Genomic DNA, 25,427 nt, shown 5'->3' with positions numbered 1-25,427 from the left:
TGGGCTATCAAAAAGAATAGGTTTAGCCCGGGGCCCTGCGAGTGCTGCACAGTAGATGCATAGAGATGAGATGAGGAGGAAGCGAGAGAGTAGGCTCACCTCATCTCGGGCCACTGAAGCACAACCAAGATTGGTGGAGATTGTAGAACATTTTAGATACTGCAGTCCACATCACATGGTAGCGATCTTGAATACATGAACATTTAGCATGTTTCATTCACAAACACAAGGTCACAGACAGATTGAAACATGTGCAAATGCACACTGATGTATTCACAATTGCATATTCATATACAGGAACATACTGTACACACACCTACACAGGCAAGCATGTGCTCATACATACAAACATTAATGACAAATAGTCTAATACACACATGATTTCATACAGATACACTCACACACAGAGCTTTGTGTGCTGTCATTGTGTGCCCTTTCTGGAGCTCTTTTGAAGAGCAAACATGAGCTTCGTCGATGTCAACTTACACTGCCAAGGCCTCAGATTTAGACGGAGAAAATAGCCCCTGTTAAGGAGCAATAACATTTAGAGAAGGGGCTGAGAAGACTCTTTTAATAGGACTCACTTAAAATTCATAGTTGCTATGCAAAATAAATCAGCGATTTCCTGTGCGGGGGCAGTGGGAAAGGGGATGATGGTGTGGGGAGCGAGGGAGAGGGAGGGGCTGCGAGTGAATAAGAGATGAGGTTTAAACGTTGGCAGTCCCAAGTCTGACACGTTCCATCATGTCGGGGGTGGGCGGAGGGTTGAGGGTGCACGTACGCACGCACAAGTGCACAGACCTCGCGTGTGCGCACAAACACACATACACACGTAGCACCCCCTTTGGATTTTTGTTGGCGGCATCAAAGAAGGAAATGTACTGTGAGAAAAACGAGAAACATGTTGAAGGAGTCTGTGTGTGTGTGTGTGTGTGTTGATTTGTTTGTGTTGGTGTTACTGTATGTGTGGATGTGCTTGTTAACTCTCTTTACAGTATACATGTATAAATTAGAGAGCAACTGGTAGAGCATGGCCAGTATTATTGTCTATTAGCTTATTTCAGAAATCACCATTAAGATATTTCAAAGACATGTTAGAGGTTTTTAAAAATGTGTTGCCATTAAATAGTTTTCCCCTAGAGAGCACTTACAAGCTGCTAGCATGGCTCCAGGGATGGCACTGTTGGTCCATCTGTCCGTCTGTCCACCACTTTAATATCTGTACCGTTATTGGATGGGCTGCCATGAAATTGGTACAGATATCCATGGTGCCCAGATGAAGAATCCTACTGACTACAGTACATGTTGCTGTATGTAGTGTTTAGTGCTAATCAGCAGATGTATGCATGCAGACACCCTAAACTAAAATGGTGAACACAGTAAACATTATACCTGCTAAATGTTAGCATGTCAGCATTGTAATTGTGAGCATGTTAGCAAGCTGACATTAGCGTTTAGCTGAAAGCTGTGCTTAAATACAACCTCACAGAGCTGCTTGAGTAGCTTTAGACTCTTGCTTAAACCCTCAAACACTGATGTCAGTATCAGACTTAAAAATTAAATCCAAAAAAAAATTAAAATACAGTAGGTACCACTGGAATAATAAGCAACAATACAGCAAGAGACCATCCGTCGCTAGTTACTACAGAATGGCTGAGGTTTAGTACATGAGATCCATTCAAACACCGAAAGCCAAGTTGCCATTCACACAAGTACAGTATAATAAATTATTCATTATAATTTCAAGTACTTTAATTGACATGTGATTGTCTAACCTTCCTGGCACTCCTAGTACGAGACTGGCACCTGTATGAAGCCAAAACAAGCCATTACAAAGTTATCTACAAAAGCTGTTTGACCCAGGGGAATACTGTATGTGTGGGCAGGGGGGCATGTGTGTATTTCTCAATATTGTTTTCGGTTCTTTGTGTGTGTCAGTGCTTCTGTTTTGGTTTGCATTTGTTTGTGCATGTGCATCCCTATGATTTTTTTATCTTGTCAGTGTGTCTACGCTTGCATACTGTACAAGCGTGCAAGGCTAGTATCTCTGTATTCGTCTTTGTTTGTGTATTTCTGAATGTGCGTGGGTCTGCCGTTATTCGTGCGTGTCTGTATATGTTTGAATGCGTGTGTGTCTGTGTGAGACAACAGCACGGCCAGCGGACTTGTCTGCTGCGTATGAATAATCAAAGTGGTCTCTCTCATCATTAAATCATCGCTGTCCTGGTGGGAGCCTGAGGAGGGAGATGGAGTGAGAGAGCGAGGGAGAGGGAGAGGGATCATAGTTAGCGCTGCAGGGGTACATGCTCTCTCTCTCCTCCATCGTGTAGTGTGGCTGAGATGTGTCATGAGCACAAGTCTTTTCTGCTCTCTGTGCTCGCCCACTTAGCTCCCCCAGACACAGCCGCTCTCATACACACACATTCATACATATGCACGCACAGTATAACACTCATACTCATGCACACAGACACATTTTTCAGGAGCGTACAGACATTCACACACTGACTTCAACACACATATTGCATCTCTTCTTGGAAGAAAGGGCCTCCAACCTCTACTACACAGGTATCTGCCACATGTAGCTGCCACTGCTGTCCTTTCCAATGACACGGTATTCATCATAGCACAAATTTACAAATGCTGGAAAACTAATAAACGTACTAAATACTGGCCTGTCTAATGTAAATTAAAATTAACTGATTAATCACTCGAGGAAAACTATTGTCAAATTGTTTAAAGCTGCTCTAATCTGTATTTTTATATTAACAACGGACCAAATGGCTACATATAATGTAATGGGGTTACTTTTAATGACAAACCCACACAGAATTATCACCTGACACTACTGTTCACTTCAGCTCTGTGTAGCTTTTAAAAGTCCAGTGAGTAACATTTAGGAGATCTATTGGTGGAGGTGGAATATAATGTTCATAGATATGTTTTAATCTAAAAAAAAAATCAACTGATAAGGAAGTGTTGTGTATTTGTTACCTTAGAATGAGGCGTTTATATCTACAGAGGGAACAGGAGTTCCATAGAGTCTGCCATGTTGAACCACCCTGTTTTTCTACATAAGCCCAGAATGGACAAAGCTGTATTCAACTTTACAGCTAGACGCCACTAAATCCTACACATTGGTCCTTAAATTGTCTTCCAGTTTATTTTGATTTACTCTTGCCACTCTCTTCGACATCATTTAAAGCTGAAGCAGCAACAAATGTTTCCATCAGGAGAGTGAAGGCAAATACAAACAGGACTTAGAATGAATCATAGAGTTGCTCCATAACTGCTGGATGTGTAAATAAGCTAGTGTTTGCTAAAATGTTTTATAGTTATATCAACTTATTGTTTAACTGATTATTTCCAGTGTTTTGCACACAGCTTGGTCCCACTGTAAACTTGGCTTTGTTGGTCAGATAAAACAAGAGTCTCTTTTGGCTCTGGTAAATTGAGATGGTCATTTTTCACTGTATTCTGACATTTTATAGACAAAACGATTGTGAATGATGAATGTGAATAATATGTAAAAAAACAATTATTATTTTTTTTATTATAATAAAAATAATTGTTAGTTGTAGCCTTAATGTTGGGTCTTCAGAAATAGTTGTCTGCAAACAAATATATTCCTACAATAAGGTTTATATGATTTAAAAAATAAAATACATTATACAAATCTAGATTATTATAGTGGCCATTGTTTCATTTCACTTTATTCTACATTGTAGGACACCACATTGAATTTGTTGAACTATGTTCAACTCAATGTTTTCCCAGTTACTGTAGTTCAGCATTGGCTGCATATGCAGGTGTTTTATTTTTCTGACCGTCTAAAATGACTACTATTCAAGTAGTCAAATTGTGCGATTTAGAGCCTGATTGTTGAACCCCGATGATTGTCTCAAGCTTATAAGCCATCACATAACTGGCAGCAATCGGATCTTTTGAATTGTTTTACCTGCATTATAACGTCTATAATAATTAGGATGAAATCCATAATGTCCACACTGAGGGAGATTAACATATTCATTCAGTCTGCTTAAACTGCAGAAGTTAATATGGTGTATTCCAATTCAGGAGCTTCACACTTTAGAGATCATTATACTGTGAATGGCACCTGAAAGTCTCAGTGAGTGTTATAATCAGGAGACGGCTTCATGCAAGTAGAGAGAAAAAGACAGAATGAAAGAAAGTGCAAGCATGAGTACAGACTGTGAGTAGTCAGAGTGAGAGACATTTACAGCAGATACTCATTCTGCTGAACGACACACACACACACACACACACAGGGTAGATGTGTTGCTAATGAGCCTGGTGTGCGGTTACGGCGTAGAGCCAGACCGGCACCACGCTCAGACCGATGGGAGTTCAGTCAGGAGTCACCACTTTCTTCTCCGTTCCTCCACCTCATCCTCAGAAAGCAGCATGTTACCACTCACTGTCATTATCAAAGCAGGCGCAGACTTACCTGAAGGGCTCCATTTCAGTCTCAGAGTATTGTGGGAGACAGGTAGACTCAAACATGAGTTCATGATGGTCCCTGGAGTGTTTAAATTGTTGTCATAATTGTCAGAGAAGAAAGAGAAAAGGAGTTTTCTCAGTATGAGACAAGAAACGCAGTTAGAGATGACATATGTGTGGCGTTTTTCAAAATATAATTTGATTTCTTGTATATTGAAATCAAAAGATTAACACAAAGCACTATGAAATCAACTATTTCCAAAGTGGTGCTTGGGAGTAGATAAACTGTAAAACAGTAATGTTTAATACTACTCTATGAACATCTTGACCAGCAAATGTGCATAAAATGACAAACACCTAACAGTTTTAACTGATATAACTGTCTTTTTTTATTTCCATTTTCACTCTTCCTCCACTCTCCCCCTTAACATCTGTCCCATCCATCCAGTTCCAGCTATGATCACCTCTTACCCCAACACCACTCTGGCCACGCAGGGTGAGGAGAAGAGGATGAGCTGCATCGCTCATGGGGAGAAACCCATCATGGTGCGCTGGGAGAAGGAAGAGCGCATCATCAACCCAGAGACCAGCCGATACGTGGTCACCGTCAAAGAGGTGGCCGACGAAGTCATCTCTACACTGGTGGTGAGCCCTCAGTTTCATATTTACATACATATTTAGCACACAACCTTTAGTCATTTTTTTATACATTCAGGCAGATGTAAAAGAGAGAGGTAGAAAGAGAAGGGAAGGCATGGCAAAAAAAAAAAAATCTGGCTCAAATACATTCACATAATCTTAAAAATCTTCAAGTAGAGTATAAAATATTAAAGAGCTCCTTTTCAGTTCAATTTAATGGTTATTAAAACACAGTATGAACGAGTACATGTGTAATGCAGTAATGTAAAATTGTGAGGAATATGCGCCTTGAGATGATTTAGTAGTCATCCCACATGGGTTAAGATGAAAAGGGTTTGTCCCGCTCTCTAGTAAAGGATAAGAATATTGCAGTTGAGTGGTAATTTCATTCCTAGCTGATAGTCCCACTCTCTACCCCCCTCCCCTGCATATGGTGTGTGTCTCTGTAGATTATGCCCACAGTTCGTGAGGACTCAGGTTTCTTCTCCTGTCATGCCATCAACTCCTTCGGTGAGGACCGAGGCATCATACAGCTGACAGTGCAAGGTGAGCTCCCCCTCATCTCGAACTCAGTTCAGCTCACGGTAGGTGCTTTTCTTCAGTGGGTCTGTTTGGAAGAAGACAAAATATCCTCCATCATCATTTATTACTTAAATCATTAATTTATTAATTTAATTGCTGCACTGTGTGACTCCTGCTCTTTGCAGTCCTAACTATAATCTCTCACTTGGGAAATCACAGACAAGACTCAAACCGATTCATCTGTCTGGTCTTCCTGCCATCCAATTCTATTTCAGGGATACTGCTGTAACACTGTGTTGTGTTCACAATTTTCCTCAGAACCGCCCGACCCTCCAGAGGTGGAGATCCGGGAGGTTAAAGATAGGACCATAGCTCTCCGCTGGACCATGGGCTTTGATGGCAACAGCCCCATCACAGGATATGATATTGAGTGCAAGAACAAATCAGGTATAGACAAGTTAGAAGAAAGAACTAAATCAGTGTAAATATACAGCAATTAAGAAATCCACATATAAGAAATGAAAAATGTTACTAGCCATTTCTAGCAGTGTTTTCACCTCCTCCTCCTCTGTTTCTTCTAGCGTCATGGCTATCAGCACAGGTCACCAAAGATGTGTCACCTCAGCTCAACCAGGCCACTATTATTGACCTCCATCCTTCCTCCACTTACAACATTCGCATGGTCGCCAAGAACATCATTGGCAACAGCAACCCTAGCAACGAGCTCACCATCACTACCGATGAAGCAGGTTACTGAACTTCTCATGATCATCATACCAAGTTCTGTGAAAACAGGCATTTTAAATGCATGTTAAACAGTTTTAGTTAGTGTGAGTTTGATTTAATTGTGAAAATATATACATATATACATTATTACTGAAAGGGATCTTAACACTGCAAACATTAAGAGAGTAAGTAGTAACACTGGGGTTTAGCTGTAATTATTCTTTCCTGAACATAAATTAAAACACTCTTTAAAAGTGTTGATTTGGCTATTATTAACTTTACACTGTCACCATGATTTATGTTTATCCTTTAACTCTGCTAGTTTGGAATGAAAGTCCTCATCTGCAGTGTTCATTTCCTCCTGGACCATAAACCTGTTGAGTCATCTTACACATAATTATTTTATGGTTGTTTTAAATGGAGGCCATCATCTTTTATATCTGAGGAAACAGATCAGTTCACTGTTGCTTTTAGTCAGCTCTGTCGGTGTTCACTTATCTTCTATTGCCTATAATGATCCCCCCAAAGGCATACCAGCACATTAAAACGGGCCATTTGACTGGATTCATTACTAAAATAAAGTCATAAACTTCAAATTAAATAAAGCATGTATCAATTTCTCACATTATTATAAAGGTTAAAGTTGATGGTGTTACAAGTTTATTTTAAATTAAGTTGAGGTGGAAACTGAAAGGCATGTGTTTGAATGAAAATACATTCTTAACTCAACAGCACCATCTAGTGAAATTGAATGGGATGGAAAGGGAACTGCTCTCTCAATGGCAAATCATCATATTTTCCATTTAAACACCAGCATAGTTACAGTTGAATGATGTGCTTTATTTACAGCTCCTGACGGCCCGCCACAAGATGTCACTCTGGAGCCCACCTCCCCACAGAGCATCAAAGTTTCCTGGAAGGTAAACTTTAACTGTAATCTTGAGTTGAAACACAGAAAAATATACCAGCATGTAGATTATACTATAATCTCTTTAATCATTAACACAAAAACACAAATAGATACATTTTTGGTCAGTTCAGATCAAATATTACTGCTTATTTTATTTTTTTATTTGCTTATTAGCAACCAGTTTGTGAAGGCTAATTGAGTTCTGAATAAAGTATAAATAAATAAACATTAATAAAGTAGCTGAAAATATTCTATATGGTAAAGGGAGTAGAAGGAACAACACTGACTTATAGTGTATGTGTACAACTATAAGTCATGGTTTCTTTTATAACCTTCTGTTCATCAATATATTAAATTAATAATATTTCACATGTAACAGATCTATTCAAGCTGCATAAGCCTCCAGTATAAGTTAGGATTTAGTGTTTAGCGGTCGGTTTGATTAAAAGAAACCGCAGCTCATCATTAGTTAGGTCTTCTAACCCTTGTCTCCCCTAAACCTTGTCATGCAGCCTCCTCAGAAGCACCTGCAGAACGGTGTGATCCGTGGCTACCAGGTGGGCTACAGGGAGTACAGCCCTGGTGGGAGCCACCAGTTCACTATCATCAGCGTGGACACCACGGGAGACACCACAGAGAGCATCACACTGGACAACCTGAAGAAGTTCACTCAGTACAGCGTGGTGGTGCAGGCGGCTAACAGGGCAGGCACTGGGCCATCCTCACAGCAGGTGGTCACCAAAACCCTGGAGGATGGTAAGGAGGGCGTGTGGATGGATCTCATGTCTTGTATATGTGTTACTAAGTCCATGTGCCCATGCTGAGGATCTTGTATACAGATTATAAGGCTATTACTTTAAGTTAGTTATTTGAGTTTGTAACCAAATTTGACAACACACTCCTTCTGCAGTACCTTTGCCTGTTAGACGCAGTGGCTCTAAAAAAGGCTCCAACATATTCTTATGAAAAGGCTGCCCTCTACTTGACATTTGTTGTATTACAATTGACAAACAAACGCTTGCTTTTCAGTGCTATTCTGATTAAAGAGGACATGTATAATGATTTTACAAAATATACAGAGTCCCCTCTTATTTCTGAAGCTCGTAAGTAAATTTACCTGCTTGACAAAGGCACCTAATGTGTGTATCTCTCTAACATACTGTACACTATTAGTATATATAATATTTTGCATTTAATAACATTAGTATATCTTTTCACAATAATTACTCAAGTTTAAGGATACAGTTGTCATTATTTATGAAATATTTAAGAAATAAAACATCCAACTATTTTAGAATCAAACATCTCTTTTCACTAGTGTCTCCTCTGGTCATTATAATATTGGGTATTGTTTCATTCATTTGTTAGATGTGGTACAAAGATGACTTTCAGATGTATTTGTAGTCAGCAGTTACTTTTTTTTGTGGTGCTCAGTGAATTGCCTACATGAGGGTACTTACCCAGCACACCACTGGTAGTATTGCCACTCCATAAGCCTCCATTAAGCTTCCACTCCAACACCTTTTTTCTCTCTGCATGTCTCTCTTAGTGCCGTCTCGGCCTCCTGAAAACGTCCTGGCTGTGGCAAAGTCCCCAGAGGTCATCTCGCTCTCCTGGATGCCTCTGCCCAGAGAGGCTCTCAATGGAAACCTGCAGGGATACAGAGTCATCTACTGGGCTAACCTGCCTGATGGAGGTATTAACAGCAACACACCCATTTCATTTATAGATCAGTGCAGTTTACTGGCCATGTAAGTTAACTCTTTAATTCACCTGATTTGTCATCAATGCTGGGTTGGTTTTTCATTGCTGTTGCTTGTTATTGTCATGGTTCATCCACCAGGGGAAGCTGTGGTATTGTCATACTGTAATATACTGTTGTGAGTTACAGAGGTGGTGTAATAATTCAAGCTGCCTTATGTGTGTGTGTCTGTGTGTGTGGCCCATTAACCACTTAATCTTCTATTTAACTCATTCAATATTAAGTTAATGAGACACTGTTATCATTTTTGTATTTTTTCTCATTTTAAATGTAATTTTCAGCAACTTATTTAGCACTTACAATAATAATTGTTGATCTACATTTAAAATGTAATCATTTGATGAACAAAAACATTACATTTTCAAACAATATGTGCCACATACCGATCAACAATGGGAATACAAATACTGCATAGCACAGAGGGAATATTTGTGGTTCCTGTGTTTTTCCCTTGAATCTGTACCCTGCTGTATAGCAGTGATCCAACCTGCAGTCTGGCTGGTCTCCATCAATAATTCACAATGCAATAACTCAGTGAGGCCCATTGCCTCAGCTCTGAGTGACAGGACATAAGGGGGAGAGGAGGGTAGAAGAGAGGAGAGATGAGAGGAATCAGAGCAAAAATAAAAAGTTAACCTGTTTTTTGTCTTTAAATGCTTCATTATACAGGATAAGTTCTAAGTTCTTCCCTACATCATGAATACTTTACATATTTTAATGACTTAAATGACTTCTATGCTAAAATAATTGTCACAATAATCACACTAAGCTGCCCCATACCACTGTAGTGTGTACCAGTTTTGATGCCCAGGCTTATTAATGTTTCCCTTCTCCTGTGTCAGAACTGGGAGAAATCAGAAATGTGACCACCAATCAGCCGTCTCTGGAGCTGGACGGTTTGGAGAAATACACCAACTACAGCATCCAAGTCTTAGCCTTTACCAACGCTGGAGATGGTGTCCGCAGTGAACAGATCTACGTTCGCACTAAAGAGGATGGTATGACACATTACCAGTTGAAACAGAAACAATACACACACAAATGTATTTTCAGCCTACTGTAAATCTTGCAAAACAGAAAAAATATCTCTAAAATAACTTCTTTCTAACTGGTGGTTGCTTTTACTGTTATCATTTTCATAATTTAACCTTAATGCTTATTCAGGTTCTAACTCATAAATCATGTTGGTACATTGGTACATTTTAGTTGCTACTGAAAAAGCACAAGAACAATAGAATAAAGATTATATGGTGCTGTGCAATTTAGGAATACCTATATCCTACCTATAAGCCAAAAGTTTCATGACGTTTTTTAAGGTGATACAAACTGGGGATATTTGTTCTGCTTATGGGAATACACAGTAAAGCTACATATGCATAATTATTCAAAATGTTTATCTTGGCACCTTTAAACCCTACACTGCTCTCTTGCTCTCCAGTTCCTGGTCCTCCAGCGGGGGTTAAGGCTGCAGCCTCCAGTAGCTCTGTGGTGTTTGTCTCCTGGCTGCCTCCGCTCAAACTCAACGGCATCATCAGGAAATACATCGTCTTTTGCTCTAACCTGCATCCGATGGTAATAGCATTTGTATACCAAAAAATTCAATCAAATTTCCCACCCAGTTTGTCACAACCAGTCCAGGGATTGTAGTCTTGAGTACACCCCATGCTTTGACTCTGTATCTTATAAAATGGCATTTCTCTGGACACTGCTGCTGCCCAATGATACATTAATCTCTCCTCTCTCTCTGTTTTACAGGTGATGAGTGAGTTTGAGGCGTCTCCAGATGCGTATTTCTACAGGATTCCCAATCTGGCTCGAAACAGACAGTACAGTATCTGGGTGGTGGCAGTGACGGCTGCTGGTCATGGCAACAACAGTGAGAAGATCACAGTGGAGCCTCTGGCTAAAGGTACACCACCCTCACCAAGCTGGGCTGAGAGTAACCTTTGATATTCTTTAGAATCATACATCATCATTGTCATTCAAAGAAAAATGTATAATAGGTTGGCAGCATTTTTGTGGACCTGTGTCTTATTTTCTCGACAGCTGATGAAATGGCATCCATTTTGTGTTTGTTTTTTTAGCCCCAGCTAGGATTCTGACCTTCAATGGCACAGTAACCACTCCCTGGATGAAAGATATTGTTTTACCATGCAAGGCTGTTGGAGACCCTCCTCCTACCATCAAGTGGCTCAAGGGAAAGTAAGTCAAACACAAACAACCATGTAGTATTGCTCAGTACAGAGGAAACACCGTCACGGCCTATAGTAATAACATTCTTTCTCCAGCACTAATGGCACACCTACACCTGTCCTGGTGGATGGCCGTCGTAGTGTCCATGGCAACGGCAGCTTCATCATCCGCACGGTGAAAGCAGAGGATTCTGGGAACTACAGCTGTGTAGCCAGCAACAACTGGGGGTCAGATGAGATCACACTCAACCTGCAGGTCCAAGGCAAGCAGTCTTAGAAAACACATAAAAGAACATTGCACTGGGTCATAGATTTCTTTATCTCAATGAACACGGTCAGTTTGAATGTGTGTACAAGTATGTGTTTTGAGCTTGGGCAGCTGCTACGTTAAATTATATTTTTTAGCCCATCAGATCTCTAAGCATATATTATCCTGCTCCCTACCTTTCATATATGGTATCATCCACAACAGGGGTCTCTTACAGATTAAACACTTCACAAGGAGACATAAAGCAGTTTAATACGAATACTAACCATGCAGTGAATTTTTGTTTGTCCTCAGTCCCTCCTGACCAGCCACGCCTCACAGTTACCAAGACTACCACCACATCAATCACATTGTCATGGATACCTGGAGACAACGGAGGGAGCTCCATCCGAGGTGACAGTGGCACACACACATACAACACATGAATCTAAAACAGCACAGTGGACAGTTTCACAACAACCGTAATGTGATGTACACACACATACAAATAACTACATGCATTATTCTTTATTAAAAAAATAATCACCTCCCTTCAGCTCCCTGTGATAACCAATGTCACCTCCTCCTTTACTCTGGTATAACACTCCTGTTTTTACTCCTGTTTCTCATTATCTGGTGGTCGGGCTGAATCCTCAAGTCCTACAAGGTAGATTAAAAAGCAGCAGGGAAGATTAGGTCTGTTTAAGTGAAAGATTGAAGCGCTCTATCTTAAAGAAAGCCCAATCACAGTAAGACGATTTGTGGTGATTTATCATTGCTCCTAATCATGGGGCTCCCGTCTTTAGAGTTGCAGTCGCTATAAACGCTGTCCACGATACCTTCTCTGTGATATTTGTTTTGCTTCCTTTCTCGCAGCATCATCCATCACCAAAATACACACACCTAAGCCTGCAATTCTATTTTTAGTTAGGCTTGCAGTGTGCTCTAGGGAAGGTAATATTGGTTGATTGGCCTGTCCTCACACAGACAACTATAACTGAATAATTGGGTGGCTTGCCATGAGTGTCAGTACAGACGTTGTGGTGCCCAGAGAATTAATCTTACTTACTTACACATTACTTACACACTTTACTTTTACTAAAACTGTATTTCTGTTAGCAGCTGTTGTACAGTTGTTTGATAGGAAGAAATTATCATCATTATTAGACTACTTCATGCTTTACTTACATACTATCCATCTCCAAGTCAGGCAAAATTGAATACATTAAAGTCAGAAATGGGTAAATAGTACAATTACTTTATAACTTTCATATGATATTTCAAAGCTGAGTCAATGACCAAGTAGAGCTCCATGTATATGGCTGTATCTGAGATCTAATTACTGATTTCAGTGAACTTTCCTCTGGTGCCACTTGCAGGGTGTAAGAATAGCAACGTTGTCTCATCCATCCAACAGTTTTATATTGTGGTGATTTACAACCTCACAGGGCCACAAGTGTGGCTATTGACTTTTAGTCGTGTTCTTCTCCCTTCAGTCTTCAGAGGTAATAATAGACATGTGAAAGTATTTGCATTAAAATGATTGTATTATAATGTGTAAATAAAACTACCAATTTCCTATAAAATTATTTTTCAAATCCTCTATCTCTCCCATTTTCCCGTCTTTTATATTCTCACTGTTCGCCTCCCCAGGTTACATCCTGCAGTACTCAGAGGACAACAGTGAGCAGTGGGGCAGTTTTCCCATCAGCCCCAGTGAACGTTCTTATCGTCTGGAGAACCTGAAGTGCGGCACCTGGTACAAATTTACCCTGACGGCCCAGAATGCAGTTGGGCCAGGGCGCATCAGTGAGATCATTGAAGCTAAAACCCATGGGAAAGGTAGGAAGTTGAATTTTGAAATTCAGTCAAAATGTTGTCTAAGACCATTCAAAGCAACTACTTTTGGGAGTCATGTTCTCATACTTTTATTTTGATTGTTTTCAATAACTCTAGTGGTAGAATGAATGAAAGTATGTAAGGGAATATTTTCTTGTCTTAGCCACTGATGATGTTATACAATTTTGTTTTCATTGATATTAAATCTTCATAACTGAGGAAGAAAATGTTTATATACATTGCTGCTGGTTGACCAGTATTCATGTATTATTTTACTTTTTCCACAAAAGTTTTCCTTTTGCCAAACTGTGATCTTTTTAACACTTAACGTGTTTTCCAAGAAACATCAGCAATAACTGTATATCAATATACAAACATACAAAAGACAGAAATAATAATTAAATGACATTATTATGGTAAAAAATTATATATAATCATGAATGTCCAGCTTCTTCCAATCATGTAGTCTACATAAAGCAAGCATTGCTGGGCCTCCATCCTGCTCATAGCAGAGGAGAAAATCGATTATCTCCAATTTTACTCTTTATGCTCAGTACACTTTCCATGTCTGTGTTCAAGATAATTAATAAAAGGACCCCATGCCATTTGAATAGCTCTTGTTTTCCCTTAATAAAATAGGTCATTTCTTCTTAGGATATGCATGCAGATAGTTTTAGCCATCTAGATGGACTATTTTTCCATTGTAATGGTATCATCTGTTTTGCCTGTAACAAGATTCGCTCTTTCTTCCTCATATTATGTTCTTTTGGAGAACAACAATAAGAAAAGCTTGGGTTCCATAAAAAACTGAGAAATGCTGATCATCTTTACTCTCTATCTTCTCCACAGAGCCACAGTTTGCCAAAGAACATGAACTCTTCACCAGCATCAACTCCACCAGGGCCAGGCTCAACCTGGTTGGCTGGAACAACGGCGGCTGTCCAATCACCTCCTTCATACTGGAGTACCGCGCAGTGGACTCGACCATCTGGACCACTGCCCAGCGCACATCGCTGACCAAGAGCTACATCCTGTACGACTTGCAGGAGGCGACCTGGTATGAACTGCAGATGAAGGTCACCAACAGCGCCGGCTCAGCAGAAAAGAAGATCACGTTTGCTACTCTCAATGCTGACGGAAGTGAGTTTGGATTAAACAGATTGTCAGAGTTGCACCGATAAAGAGGATCATTGGATCAGGGTGGAATATAAGTATCAGAAGCAACTCAGGAGTAATTTAAGAACTTTTCATGAATAAAATCTCCCTCCAAAACTGAAAGTATAAGGGACATGGAACAGGAAATGAGTATAAAGACCAATGAAAAGGGTTTCTTCCAGTCCCCTTTTGCTCTTTGTGTTCTTTAACATCAAATTTCATACAGTTTAAGGTGTCATGAGACATTGTTACAATATCTTTGAAGTAGGGCACCACTATGTTTCACATCAACAAACAGTCAGAAGAAGGAGGGTTGAGAGCAAAGGGAAGAATTTAGACACAACTTAAGACTTAAATGACTATTTCTTAATCATTACAGCACCAGTTAAAACACCCTACTTAACTTTACTTTACTTACACTTTATTGCAACTGTTCAGGGCAGCAGTGTTCCAGCATTAAGTGTTATTATTATATAGTTCTGCCTACAGTACAGTTTGTACTTTTTTTGTGAATAAGACTGTTTTATCAGCCTTTGAACAAATTGACAGGTATTTTGACGGCTCAGCTGAGGAAGAAAACAAAGACAGTCTTCAGATTCTCCACGGGCCATGGTCTAGCTTTATTTGCTTTGGGCTACAGATTGCGTCAGTCATACACAAAGGAAGTGTGTAAGCTGTAAAGAAGGATAGGAGGTGGTGAGAGCTCTGTGGTGCACTCCAGACTATTCATTAATTTCCTTTGAAGGGTTTTGCTGAGACGTGTAAGCTGCCTGTCAGGATGTTATGCGTGAGTGTGGATGTGGTTTTGCATGTATGTGTGTGTGTGTGTGTGTGTGTGTCTAGGCATGTGTGTGTGGATGCTATTGTCAGTCTGACAGTCAGTGTATAGCTCAGCTTTTGAACAGCAGTTCAGAAGTCAAACAGCAAATGTGCAGTCTCCTACAAACCTGGTGCCCCAGCTTCGATTTAAACCAATTTTAAAGCAGTTAGAGATCCAATCATTAAAGCAGTGATGGGTTTGAATCTTGAATCTTTTGTAGAGTTTGTTTCTTCTCCTCATGTATGCTTTGGTTTTCTCCCTCAATTCCAAAGAAATCAAAGTCAGGTGAACTGGAGACTTAAAATTACCTGTTGATGTGATTGTGTTGATATGTTTATATGTTGTGTTGGCCCTCTCCTATGATGAACTATGAGTGCTAAGAGAGACTCCAGACTGCATCAACACTTTTCAAATTTTGGAAGCATGGATGGCTAATTATACTAATCCATAATAATAATAATAATAATAATAATAATAATAATAATAATAATAATATATACAAAGCTCAAAGAGGATGTGCATTACTTTCCTAATGTGTCTAAGAGAGACAGAATCTCTTTTTAAATTGTATTAATCAACTAGAAGAAATCCATCTTAAGGGATTCCCAGCTTTCAAACATCAAAAGCATGTATGTGGAAAATCAATATCCTTAATTCCTTAAGCAGTTTTCATCCCTATAATCTTTGACTGTGCTGCATAAAAATGATTTCCCTTCCACCTTTTACGAGCAGGAATCATTGATTTTCAACATTGTTTTTTTTTTTGGTCTTGCACATTATTAGTTTTTTCATAAAATGATAAAGTAGGAACATAAACTTCACATAAGCAGCTAAAACCAAGAAAACTAAACATTATTAAGAAAAGTAGGCTGGCCTCATCTAGCAAAGAGACTAAAGACCAAGTCAAGTAGCAGCGCTCCAGATGAACATTCAGATGAGGGTCTTGGTGTCTAAGCATTAATTCCTCACAAATGTCTAAATGTGTTATTTTCCAAGGTACCATCCCTCCATTGCTAAAGACAGGAGATCCAATCTCAGACAACATATCAGGCAGTGGAGGTCTGAAGATGGTGGTGACCATCACCTCCATTCTCGTGGTAGCCGTACTGGTCTTTATCATGCTCATGGTGCTAAAGAGGAGGAGGAGGGAGCAGCGGCTCAAGCGGCTCAGAGGTTGGTTGTAGATCAAATTATGGGTTATTTTGTGTGAGGTGTTAAAATGCACTTTATCTGATGAACAAAAATAAGGCTACACATTATTTAGTGCCTAAGCACATTTGCATGCTGTATAAACACATGTTGAAACACCTACACATATACTGTTTATGTGTGGAAACATGCTCTGAAAACACACGTGTGAGCACAAAGACAAAAGAAAAGTGCCCTGTAATTACAATCGTTTGATGCTCGAGTTCATCTGAACAGTGAAAAACTGAGACTAAACTTTGCTTTTGTTATTAATAAACTTCCATAGTGGTCTCCTCAGGTCAAATGTGCTTTCATTGCCTTTTTGTAAGTGGAATTGTCAGTAATTGTACAGTATTTCCACTGCTGTAGCTTATCAACTAGGACAGTGCTATTATGGTATTAACTACCTCTTTGCTGACTTCACAGATGCCAAAAGCCTGGCAGAAATGCTGATGAGGTATGTACGCTTTAATTTTAATTTATGCTAGCTGTTTTCCTTTAAGCAGTGAACATAAATCACAATGTAGCCCAGAGTTACAGTACCCATCATTAAAAATCAAATATATTGCACACCGGATATGCTGTCCCTCTTGCCTTCTTACAGCTACTTATCAACTTGAATGGAATTGAATTAGCATTTCTGCGATACAATGCAGAATCAGGAAACTGAAAAGTAATGAATTTTTCTCATTAACCTCCTCAGTAAGAACACTCGGACTCCAGACACAGTGAACAAGCAGCAGCAGACTTTAAGAATGCACATCGACATCCCCAGAGCCCAGCTCCTCATCGAGGAGAGGGACACCATGGAGACAATCGGTAAGATACTTGAAGTGAGATCTTGCGCTCAACAGTAACCTTATTCATTATTCTTATGACTGATATTGTAATCTGTTTTTCTTTCCTTCCTGCTTCGACCCTCTTCCCCTCTCTGTCCATTGTTTTTCTGTCTCTCAGATGACAGGTCCACCGTGCTGTTGACAGACAATGACTTTGGGGAGACAAACAAGCAAAAATCCTCCACAGTGACCCACACAGTCCACTACCAGTCTCTGTCCCAGGCCACTGGACCGCTGGTGGACGTGTCCGATGCCAGGCCTGGAACCAGTGAGTCCCACCACCGTCAGTGCTCTACATTTATTTCCTTTACTACTAATATTATTACTACTACTAGTCCTGTGTTACTAATGATGACATAATGTTGATAAAGTGTCTTGTGACTACAGCCGGATATTTTTGTTTTTATCTGGTTACTCTGCAGCAATAAATCTTGCACTGCTAATTTCTCTCCTGAATCTACATACCGGTTGTTATATTCTCGTAAAAGGATGTCACTTTAAATGAAATTTCCCTCAGCACCATAAAATATAAACACTGGTAATAGCATTTCATTGCACATTCATCTGGATTACATGCAAGGAAAATATCTCTTCTACCTTGTCTTAGCTTAGCTTAACCGTAGACTGCCATCATACAGCGTGTGAGCCGCCTCCCAGCAGTGAGATTACAAAGACTCAGCAGCCGTGCTGCAGAGTGGCCTCTGAGCTTCTGGTGTTTGAGCTCCACTGAAGCAGAACTGATGAAGAGTAGCAATCTCCCTGCCTCTTCTTGATACGTCCACACCTGATTGCCCTGCTCCAACTGGACCTCAGTGCACACATGCACATACAGACACGGGCGCGCAAACTCACATCACTGATGCCCTGAAATGAATTTCTGCAGACAGTGCAAAAAATTTGATATTTTCCCGTTTAAATTGGCCAATACAGATTCAGATACCATTACTAATTAACTTTTGTAATCGTTTTAGTACAGATAGACATGCAAGTTGTCTTGTGCTAATGGTTTACAATTTATATTCTGTTGCAAATTGAACAGTAAAGTTGCACACTCCTAGAAACAGAAACACAAAAATGTCTTTCATACATTTAACATACCAAATTTTTTAGGTATGTTTTTTATCTACTATCACTAACAGTACTATGCCTACATACTGGGCATCTGCAACACACACACATACAGTATTATACACACACATGCTCAAGGACATAAAATGCACAGGACACTATCACAGTTCTGCTCTAACACACACTTATATGCACAAAACAACCTCAAAACAATCACACACACATTTACACACAAGCCTATAGATATATGATTGGTTCGTTTAACCTGGCCAGTGGGGCATGAACCCAGTTTGCTGACTCATCCGTTTTTTTTTTGTTTTTTTTTTTTGTTGTTGGCCAAGCACCTCCATCCTTTTATCCCTCAATCCCCACTGATAGAATTACTGTCTGACCTACTACAATTACCAGCACCATTCTTCTCCACACAGATCCAATCCAGGGCTTTTCTAAAGGGTCTCATTCGGATGTGGCCCAGCGGTGCACAGAGTAGCAGCCTGTCTGGGTCAGGCTGAACATGATACTATTTATATGTCTGTATGGAGACAGGTAGAGCTCAAGATTGATGATGATGTCATTGCACAGAGCTGTGGGATGGTAATGTTCAGCGTTCACTGAAGGGGTAAACTGTAGATTTGTACCACAACACGGCAGGAACAACATATATTCCCCCAACTCCTTCCTAGATTCCAGCTACAAATGATGTAGTTTACTGATGAGTCATACTTAAGGCCATATCTACTTCATCTACTTCTACTTCTACAAAAAAAATAAATGTATTATTACTTAGTTCTTTCTTCTGAACAATGATATTTAATGAAATATTTTTATTTTCATTCTATTATTGACAGAGTCATTTGGAAAAGAAATACTTTCTTGGAGACTAACACAATTCTCATAATTAGATTTTGAAAAACGAATCTGAAAGAAAGCAATTTATGCTATCCAGTCCCTGGTAAACACTGATGTATGGTCATGAATTAAATAATGATTTACTGTTTTATTCAAGCACCGTGAGTGAGTTTGGATCTCAGACCAAGGGAATATTTCTAAATACGCAAATGTATAAAATTGTATTTATCTGAAAGACTGTCAGCATTTAATTGGCAGTTTAATCAAAACCAAACGAGTCTGTGATATGATGTTAGTGTTGTGTCAAGAGACTTGAATCGATTACACTGAAAAATGGAGTAACTGTTATTAGCTCTGTTTACCAACAATTTGTCCCGTTCTCGCCTCACCAGATCCCACTGCCAGACGCACTGCCAAAGCTGGACCTGCTGCGGCACGGAGCCGCTATGCCAGCCAGTGGACCCTGAACCGGCCGCACCCCACCAGCTCCTCACACACCCTGACCACTGACTGGAGACTCCCCACGCCACGCGCCACTGGATCTGTGGACAAGGAGAGTGACAGCTACAGTGTCAGCCCCTCACAGGATACAGGTAGAGTAGAGCAGGGTGGAGGGTGACCATCACAGCTACCCAGGAACAACAGGGACTCGCAGCCTTGTTTTAGGTTTGAGGTTAGAAATTTGCGGGATGTGATAGAAATCGTGTTGCTTTTGTGAGATTTTCAAGTGTGACAGTGGTCTGCATGCCTCTCACAATGGCTTTTGTGCAATCCAAAACACATTGGGAGTACTTTTTCCATTTCAAAGTGTGACTTTGGGGCGTATTCTTGGCTGAGGCCTCCAGAGTGTAAATCCAAGTTAAACCTTTGCCATTTTCCTCTATCTCTTCCATAATTTTTTTTTATCTATTACTGTACTCTACTAGATACAACTAAAACACCACATAAACTGTATTTTAAAAGTCTAGTGCTGCACTCTACACTGCATGCTGTATTTCTACAACAATTAAACTTGTGTATCATGATGTGTACTTCTCAGATCGAGCACGGAGCAGCATGGTATCAACAGAGAGTGCTTCCTCCACCTATGAGGAGCTGGCCAGAGCCTACGAGCATGCCAAGATGGAAGAGCAGCTTCGCCATGCCAAGTTCACCATCACCGAATGCTTCATCTCTGACACCTCATCTGAGCAGATGACAGCAGGGACCAACGACTACACTGACAGCCTGACCTCCAGCACGCCGTCTGAGTCGGGCATCTGCCGCTTTACAGCTTCGCCGCCCAAACCTCAGGATGTCAGTCGGGTCATGAACATGGCCGTGCCCAAAGCGCATAGACCTGGTGAGGAAGTGGAAGTTTACCTTACAACTCAACTCAACCTTGTGTTGATCAGCCCCACTGCACCTTTTCCATTCCACTGGGCAGGGAGTAGTTACAAGAGGGATTTCAATCAAATCATTCCTTGGAAATTATAATAGGTGTTGAGATCCAAACATACACCTCTTGTTATTATTTTGCTCTGCTACTGGAGCTACTACAACCCACAAGCTAGTCCAGTTCAGTGTATCTGATGGGTCCAACTGGCTGGATCACATTGGCTAGATTTCTGTATAAAATTTTACAAGAAGCAGCAATCCATCTATTTACAATCTATGAGAACAGATGTCAATAATTTGGTCTTTTTTTTTCAAGCTATTTTTGTCATTCAGCTTGTAAGAAACTTGATGGTATCACTTTTCATTAGTTTGTTGTCTCTTAAAAATGACATTGTTGATGGCAACCTCGGTCAACTTCTATTTTAATTCAACTTTGATCAGATTTAGACTGCTGCTATATACAGTATAGTCTCATTAAACCATTACTCAGTACATTAGTGATCGTGTTCAATCTTTTTTCTAGGCCCTTTGTGGGAGTAGCTCCTTGTTTTAGAGTTTTAGAGTTACTTTTAGAGCCCTAACACAGTAAGTAAACCCATCACACATCATGCATAAGGATTCCTCCAATAGCACCCTAGTTGTTGTTTTTTAAACTACATGAAGGGCCTCAAAAGCCTTTCATCCGCAGTTTGAGAAAACCTGCAGTGCTCTCCTCTCGGGTTGTAGTCGTCTTACCTTACGTGACCCTCTGCTCCTCCGGGTAGCCCTGCAGATCAATTACTATTTCTGGCAGAGTATGTCGATAGGCTGCTGACCACACACAGAAGCACAGACATTCAAACAGACAGACACACTTCTCCCTGACACATGTACACAGCTCATCCATCACCCCATCTGCTGTCCTGTGTCCTGTGTGTCTGAGGGCACCGATAATTAGCGTTGTTGGAGGTGTCCTGTCCAAGAACTAGAAATATAGGTCTGTGTGTGTGTGTGTACACGTTCCCAGAATCCTCCATTCACCAGACAAGAGTTGAGGCCATCAGATCTGCATCTTAAGTTTCAGCCCTCATTATGTTTTGAACGTTTGTGTTCAGGACAGCAGACTCATATCACCACTTCACCAGGGAGAGAGGGCAACTAAAGGCTATCAGTCAACCTTATCTGAAGCTATTGTCACTCATTACAAAACAGCACTTTACCACCACAGCGGAGACCGCTCGGTGTAATACCAGACTCTTAGCCTTTTGGGCTGGTTCGGTATCGCTGAGTGCTAGACTCTGGTGTCAGTTACTTTGAGGGATACATTATAGGCATAAGAATCAAGCTGTGCTGCCTCTACTGTTTCCTGGTGGGTTGTCGACTGTACAGAGTTTTGACATTGTACAAAAGAAGAATGTGCAATCATAGAGAAAGTTTGGCTTGAGCAGGAAAATTGGAAGTACATTTCTTATGTCGTGACTGCATCAGATCTAAATGTGTATTATATATTTTCATTATTATTGAGTATGTTAAACTTTTTTAGCTTTGTCAAATGTTATTTGAATGGTATTTCAGCTGACTCTAAAGTCAATGAACTGTAAAATGATAGGAATGTCGTTTTCTGAGAGGCCTGCAGCAACTCTGACAATTAATAAGTACCCAGATACAGTAAGGGGCGTTTGGATTTACACATAATCTTTCAATCACAGGATTTTGAAGGCTTAAAAAATAATGAGCCTTTGTAAATAACTGCTCTGACCAATTTTCATCCTTATTGAAAGAATTTGTTTGTGCATACAATATGAAAAGATGTTAATTTCCTGTCAACCATTACAACCATAGTAACACTACATGGGAGAAAGTATGTAAAAACATAAATATAATGCCCATGTCTTTGTCAAACACCTAATTTAAAAGGGAAGTCATTCGTCATTTTGGATCCTGGCTGCAGGGATTTGCTCACATTCACCCACAAGTCAATCATCCACTGATGTTGGGCGATAGATCCAGTTCATCCCAAACATGTTGGGTGGGGTTGAGGTTAGGGCTCTGTGTATGCAGACATATTAACACCTCATAAAGTTGTGATGGTGAACGTGTCATCAAACAGTTGCCTATTAGAGTTGTATTTTATTTTAAGACAGTACAACACTGTGTAGGGCTGAGGGTAATAATTCTCTGTGATTTAATTATTACGAGCGAGCCCTTTCACATTACATATAGTCATATGACCGAACATTCATGGATAAAAATATTGAGTACAGCATTAAAGGTCCAGTGTGTAACATGTAGGAGGATTCATTGGCACAATTTGGTTGCTTTTCAAGGAAGCTGCCAGGTTTCTACAGTAGCACAGAATGGACAAAACTGGCTCTAAGTAGACACGTTTCGTGGCCATTGTAGTTTCTACAACTAGACTGCTAGATGCCACTAAATCCTACACACTGGTCCTTTAAGATAACCCTATGCCAAACCATGAAAAACAGTCCCAAACCAAAAGTATGTGGACAAGGTGAGTGCAAGTACTACATATAGTGTATGTCACAAAACAGTTAATGACTAATCACTTCTCACCTTCATAATCTATAGTAGAAGTATGAGATGCACTAAGATGTTCTCTCCACACTTGTCAAATTACAGTATTAATCTATTGAAACCCAGACCCAGTGCGGAGGCCAGTTTGACTGACAGCTGGTGAATGACCCAGCCTCAACCTCATCTCTGTCTCTATTACATCTGACTGACCTGAACTGACCTCACATGTCCGCCCAAAGGTCAAAGGCAGAGGGACAGCTTCTCATTCATCTCTGTCTCTCTCTCTGTCTGTCTCATCTCATTTCGTGTGACCACCTTCACCTTACAATGTTGTTTTGAGAGTAATAGTTTATTTATTTGTGCTCTTCTTCAGTGCCTCTTAAGAGCAAATCCACTGGGCCCCTGTCCCATTACAGCTCGTTCCTCAGCACTTTGCTCATAAACTTTTATGGCAGTTCTGGTAATTACAAGACTACAGGCCGCAGTCAGTTTATGGCCTGTAAATATGTTGTGTGTATGTGTGCCTCTGAATGACACACACAGAATAGAAACACGGGTGGGAGAATATCAAGACGTCACCCATCTCAACAGTGCAGACTGAGCTGAAGATGCAGCAGACACTTACATAGATTAATGGCTTGGCAGAGTGTTGCTGTTGTATTCTGGTTGCACAGACTGTCCCATTACTGTGCAATCTGCAATTTACTGGCTGATGAATTTTCAAACTACATTTCTAATGAGCTCCCACAGAAACACTTGAATCTATATTTAATTCAATTAACAGTCCCAGCCATTCATCATCTTTACTGGCACTAATAGGGCTTATTATAAAACACAGTAAATTATGCATTCTCCCTGTGAACCCAGAAATCCATTCTCCAAGGTCACATGTGGGACGGAATCTGCAGAGACGGGTTCATCTGTGCTGGCATTCACGCTGAGTAGCTGGTAGGGAGTGTCAGTATGACGTACATACAGTATATACTTACATTACTTAAATTCGTGTATGCGTGGGCTGTACACATGTGAGTGTGTCGGCACGTGGGTGTGTTAGGGGGGGGGGGCACACATGTTGAAAAGTGATTTTAGCAATGAGCCGTACACCTGTAAACGCTTGTTGATCTCCGGTCCTGAAAGATAAATGTGAAGATGAACTCCTCAGCAGTCATGAAACAATCCACACAGATCCTCAGCTCATCAAGTGTTGAATCTCCAGTGCTGCCCACTAGATCTGGCAACCCAGCACCCTTTGTGCGAGGGACTAATTTGCTCCGTTAAATATGTAATCCAATCAGTGCAAGGGATAGAATAACAGTCCATAAACTCACTGAACCAAAGTGTCTCTACTTCTCTTTCTCTATCTCTTATCTAACACTTTCGACATTTACTTAAAGATTGAGGAGACAGCTTTTAATCTAGGTTTATCACTCAGTTAAGGTATTAGATCGGACCTGGTTTATCTTGCTACAGGAGTTAACAAGTTATTCTGTTTCCTAATAAAACTCCGCTACTACAGTCCAACTCAACTTTGAGCAGATGCAAGTGAGAAATCTTGCAGTATATATACAATACATAGGCTGGTAGTCTAGACATAGTCCATCATTGGGCTTCATCTCAGTAAGAAAAGACACCTCAATAACTTAATCAGTCATCAGTCCCTGACAAAAATCGAAAAGATGACATTGTACTATTCAGCTCCCTATTACATTATGGTCTGCACATTTTTCCTGATAGCAACCATTAAATCAAATACATTCACACTTGAAAAATGGTATTGCATTAAAATAATAGTCATGTGAATCATATTCCTAAAGGGGCCCGAAGTGAGCAAATGTAACAGTGTGAATGTGAGTCTAATATGGATTTTCAACTCTGTGTACAGTTAATTTAGGCCGAGAGGATGGAATAATACGAATGGAGTCTGTGGAAAAACTTAGACCTGTTGAGAGCAATACAGTCTCATCCTAAATCCTCAAACATATATAAATTCCTTATTGTTTTTAAAGTTATGGGACGTGTTTCATAAGAGTTAACATCATTAACGTGTTAATATCTTATTATTTACATGCAGCCCAACTCTACAGTTTCCCTGAGCATGACAGAGCTTTGTAGCATCTTTCAGCTCATTGTTTTGGTTTTACAATCCACAGCATTACTGTCTTGTTTCACTCCCACCAGTGTTTTCAGTGTCACTCGCACAGAACCTAACAGCAGGAAGACAAAGTTAGCTGCTAGCTGGTAAACATTGTGGAGTATTTAGCACCTAATGAACCAGATATGTTCCTTAAGTGTCTTGTAGACTCGCTGCTGCCGACCTGT

The 25,427-nt window shown here is 40.2% G+C and overlaps 1 protein-coding gene across 1 annotated transcript in view; it reads left to right on the top strand.

The window, feature by feature from the left end:
• Positions 1–25,427, top strand: part of dscamb (Down syndrome cell adhesion molecule b) — a 91,076-nt gene that overhangs the window by 64,339 nt on the left and 1,310 nt on the right. Inside the window, exons 11-32 of the mRNA XM_035679392.1 lie at positions 4,910–5,106; positions 5,550–5,646; positions 5,941–6,069; positions 6,204–6,371; positions 7,198–7,268; positions 7,771–8,014; positions 8,808–8,954; positions 9,863–10,018; positions 10,459–10,592; positions 10,776–10,929; positions 11,105–11,222; positions 11,309–11,475; positions 11,775–11,873; positions 13,113–13,301; positions 14,148–14,438; positions 16,270–16,446; positions 16,888–16,918; positions 17,165–17,280; positions 17,419–17,568; positions 19,610–19,810; positions 20,257–20,573; positions 21,601–21,623. Of these exons, the coding sequence (XP_035535285.1) occupies positions 4,910–5,106; positions 5,550–5,646; positions 5,941–6,069; positions 6,204–6,371; positions 7,198–7,268; positions 7,771–8,014; positions 8,808–8,954; positions 9,863–10,018; positions 10,459–10,592; positions 10,776–10,929; positions 11,105–11,222; positions 11,309–11,475; positions 11,775–11,873; positions 13,113–13,301; positions 14,148–14,438; positions 16,270–16,446; positions 16,888–16,918; positions 17,165–17,280; positions 17,419–17,568; positions 19,610–19,810; positions 20,257–20,573; positions 21,601–21,623 (3,376 nt within the window). The remainder of the gene's footprint in view (positions 1–4,909; positions 5,107–5,549; positions 5,647–5,940; positions 6,070–6,203; positions 6,372–7,197; positions 7,269–7,770; positions 8,015–8,807; positions 8,955–9,862; positions 10,019–10,458; positions 10,593–10,775; positions 10,930–11,104; positions 11,223–11,308; positions 11,476–11,774; positions 11,874–13,112; positions 13,302–14,147; positions 14,439–16,269; positions 16,447–16,887; positions 16,919–17,164; positions 17,281–17,418; positions 17,569–19,609; positions 19,811–20,256; positions 20,574–21,600; positions 21,624–25,427) is intronic.

This window comes from Morone saxatilis, unplaced genomic scaffold (genome assembly GCF_004916995.1).
Source record: "Morone saxatilis isolate NCDOM2014 unplaced genomic scaffold, NCSU_SB_2.0 Contig8, whole genome shotgun sequence".
Classification (NCBI taxonomy): Eukaryota; Metazoa; Chordata; class Actinopteri; family Moronidae; genus Morone; species Morone saxatilis.
Note: the sequence above shows the minus strand (reverse complement) of the source record. Positions and strands in the feature narration are given on the sequence as shown.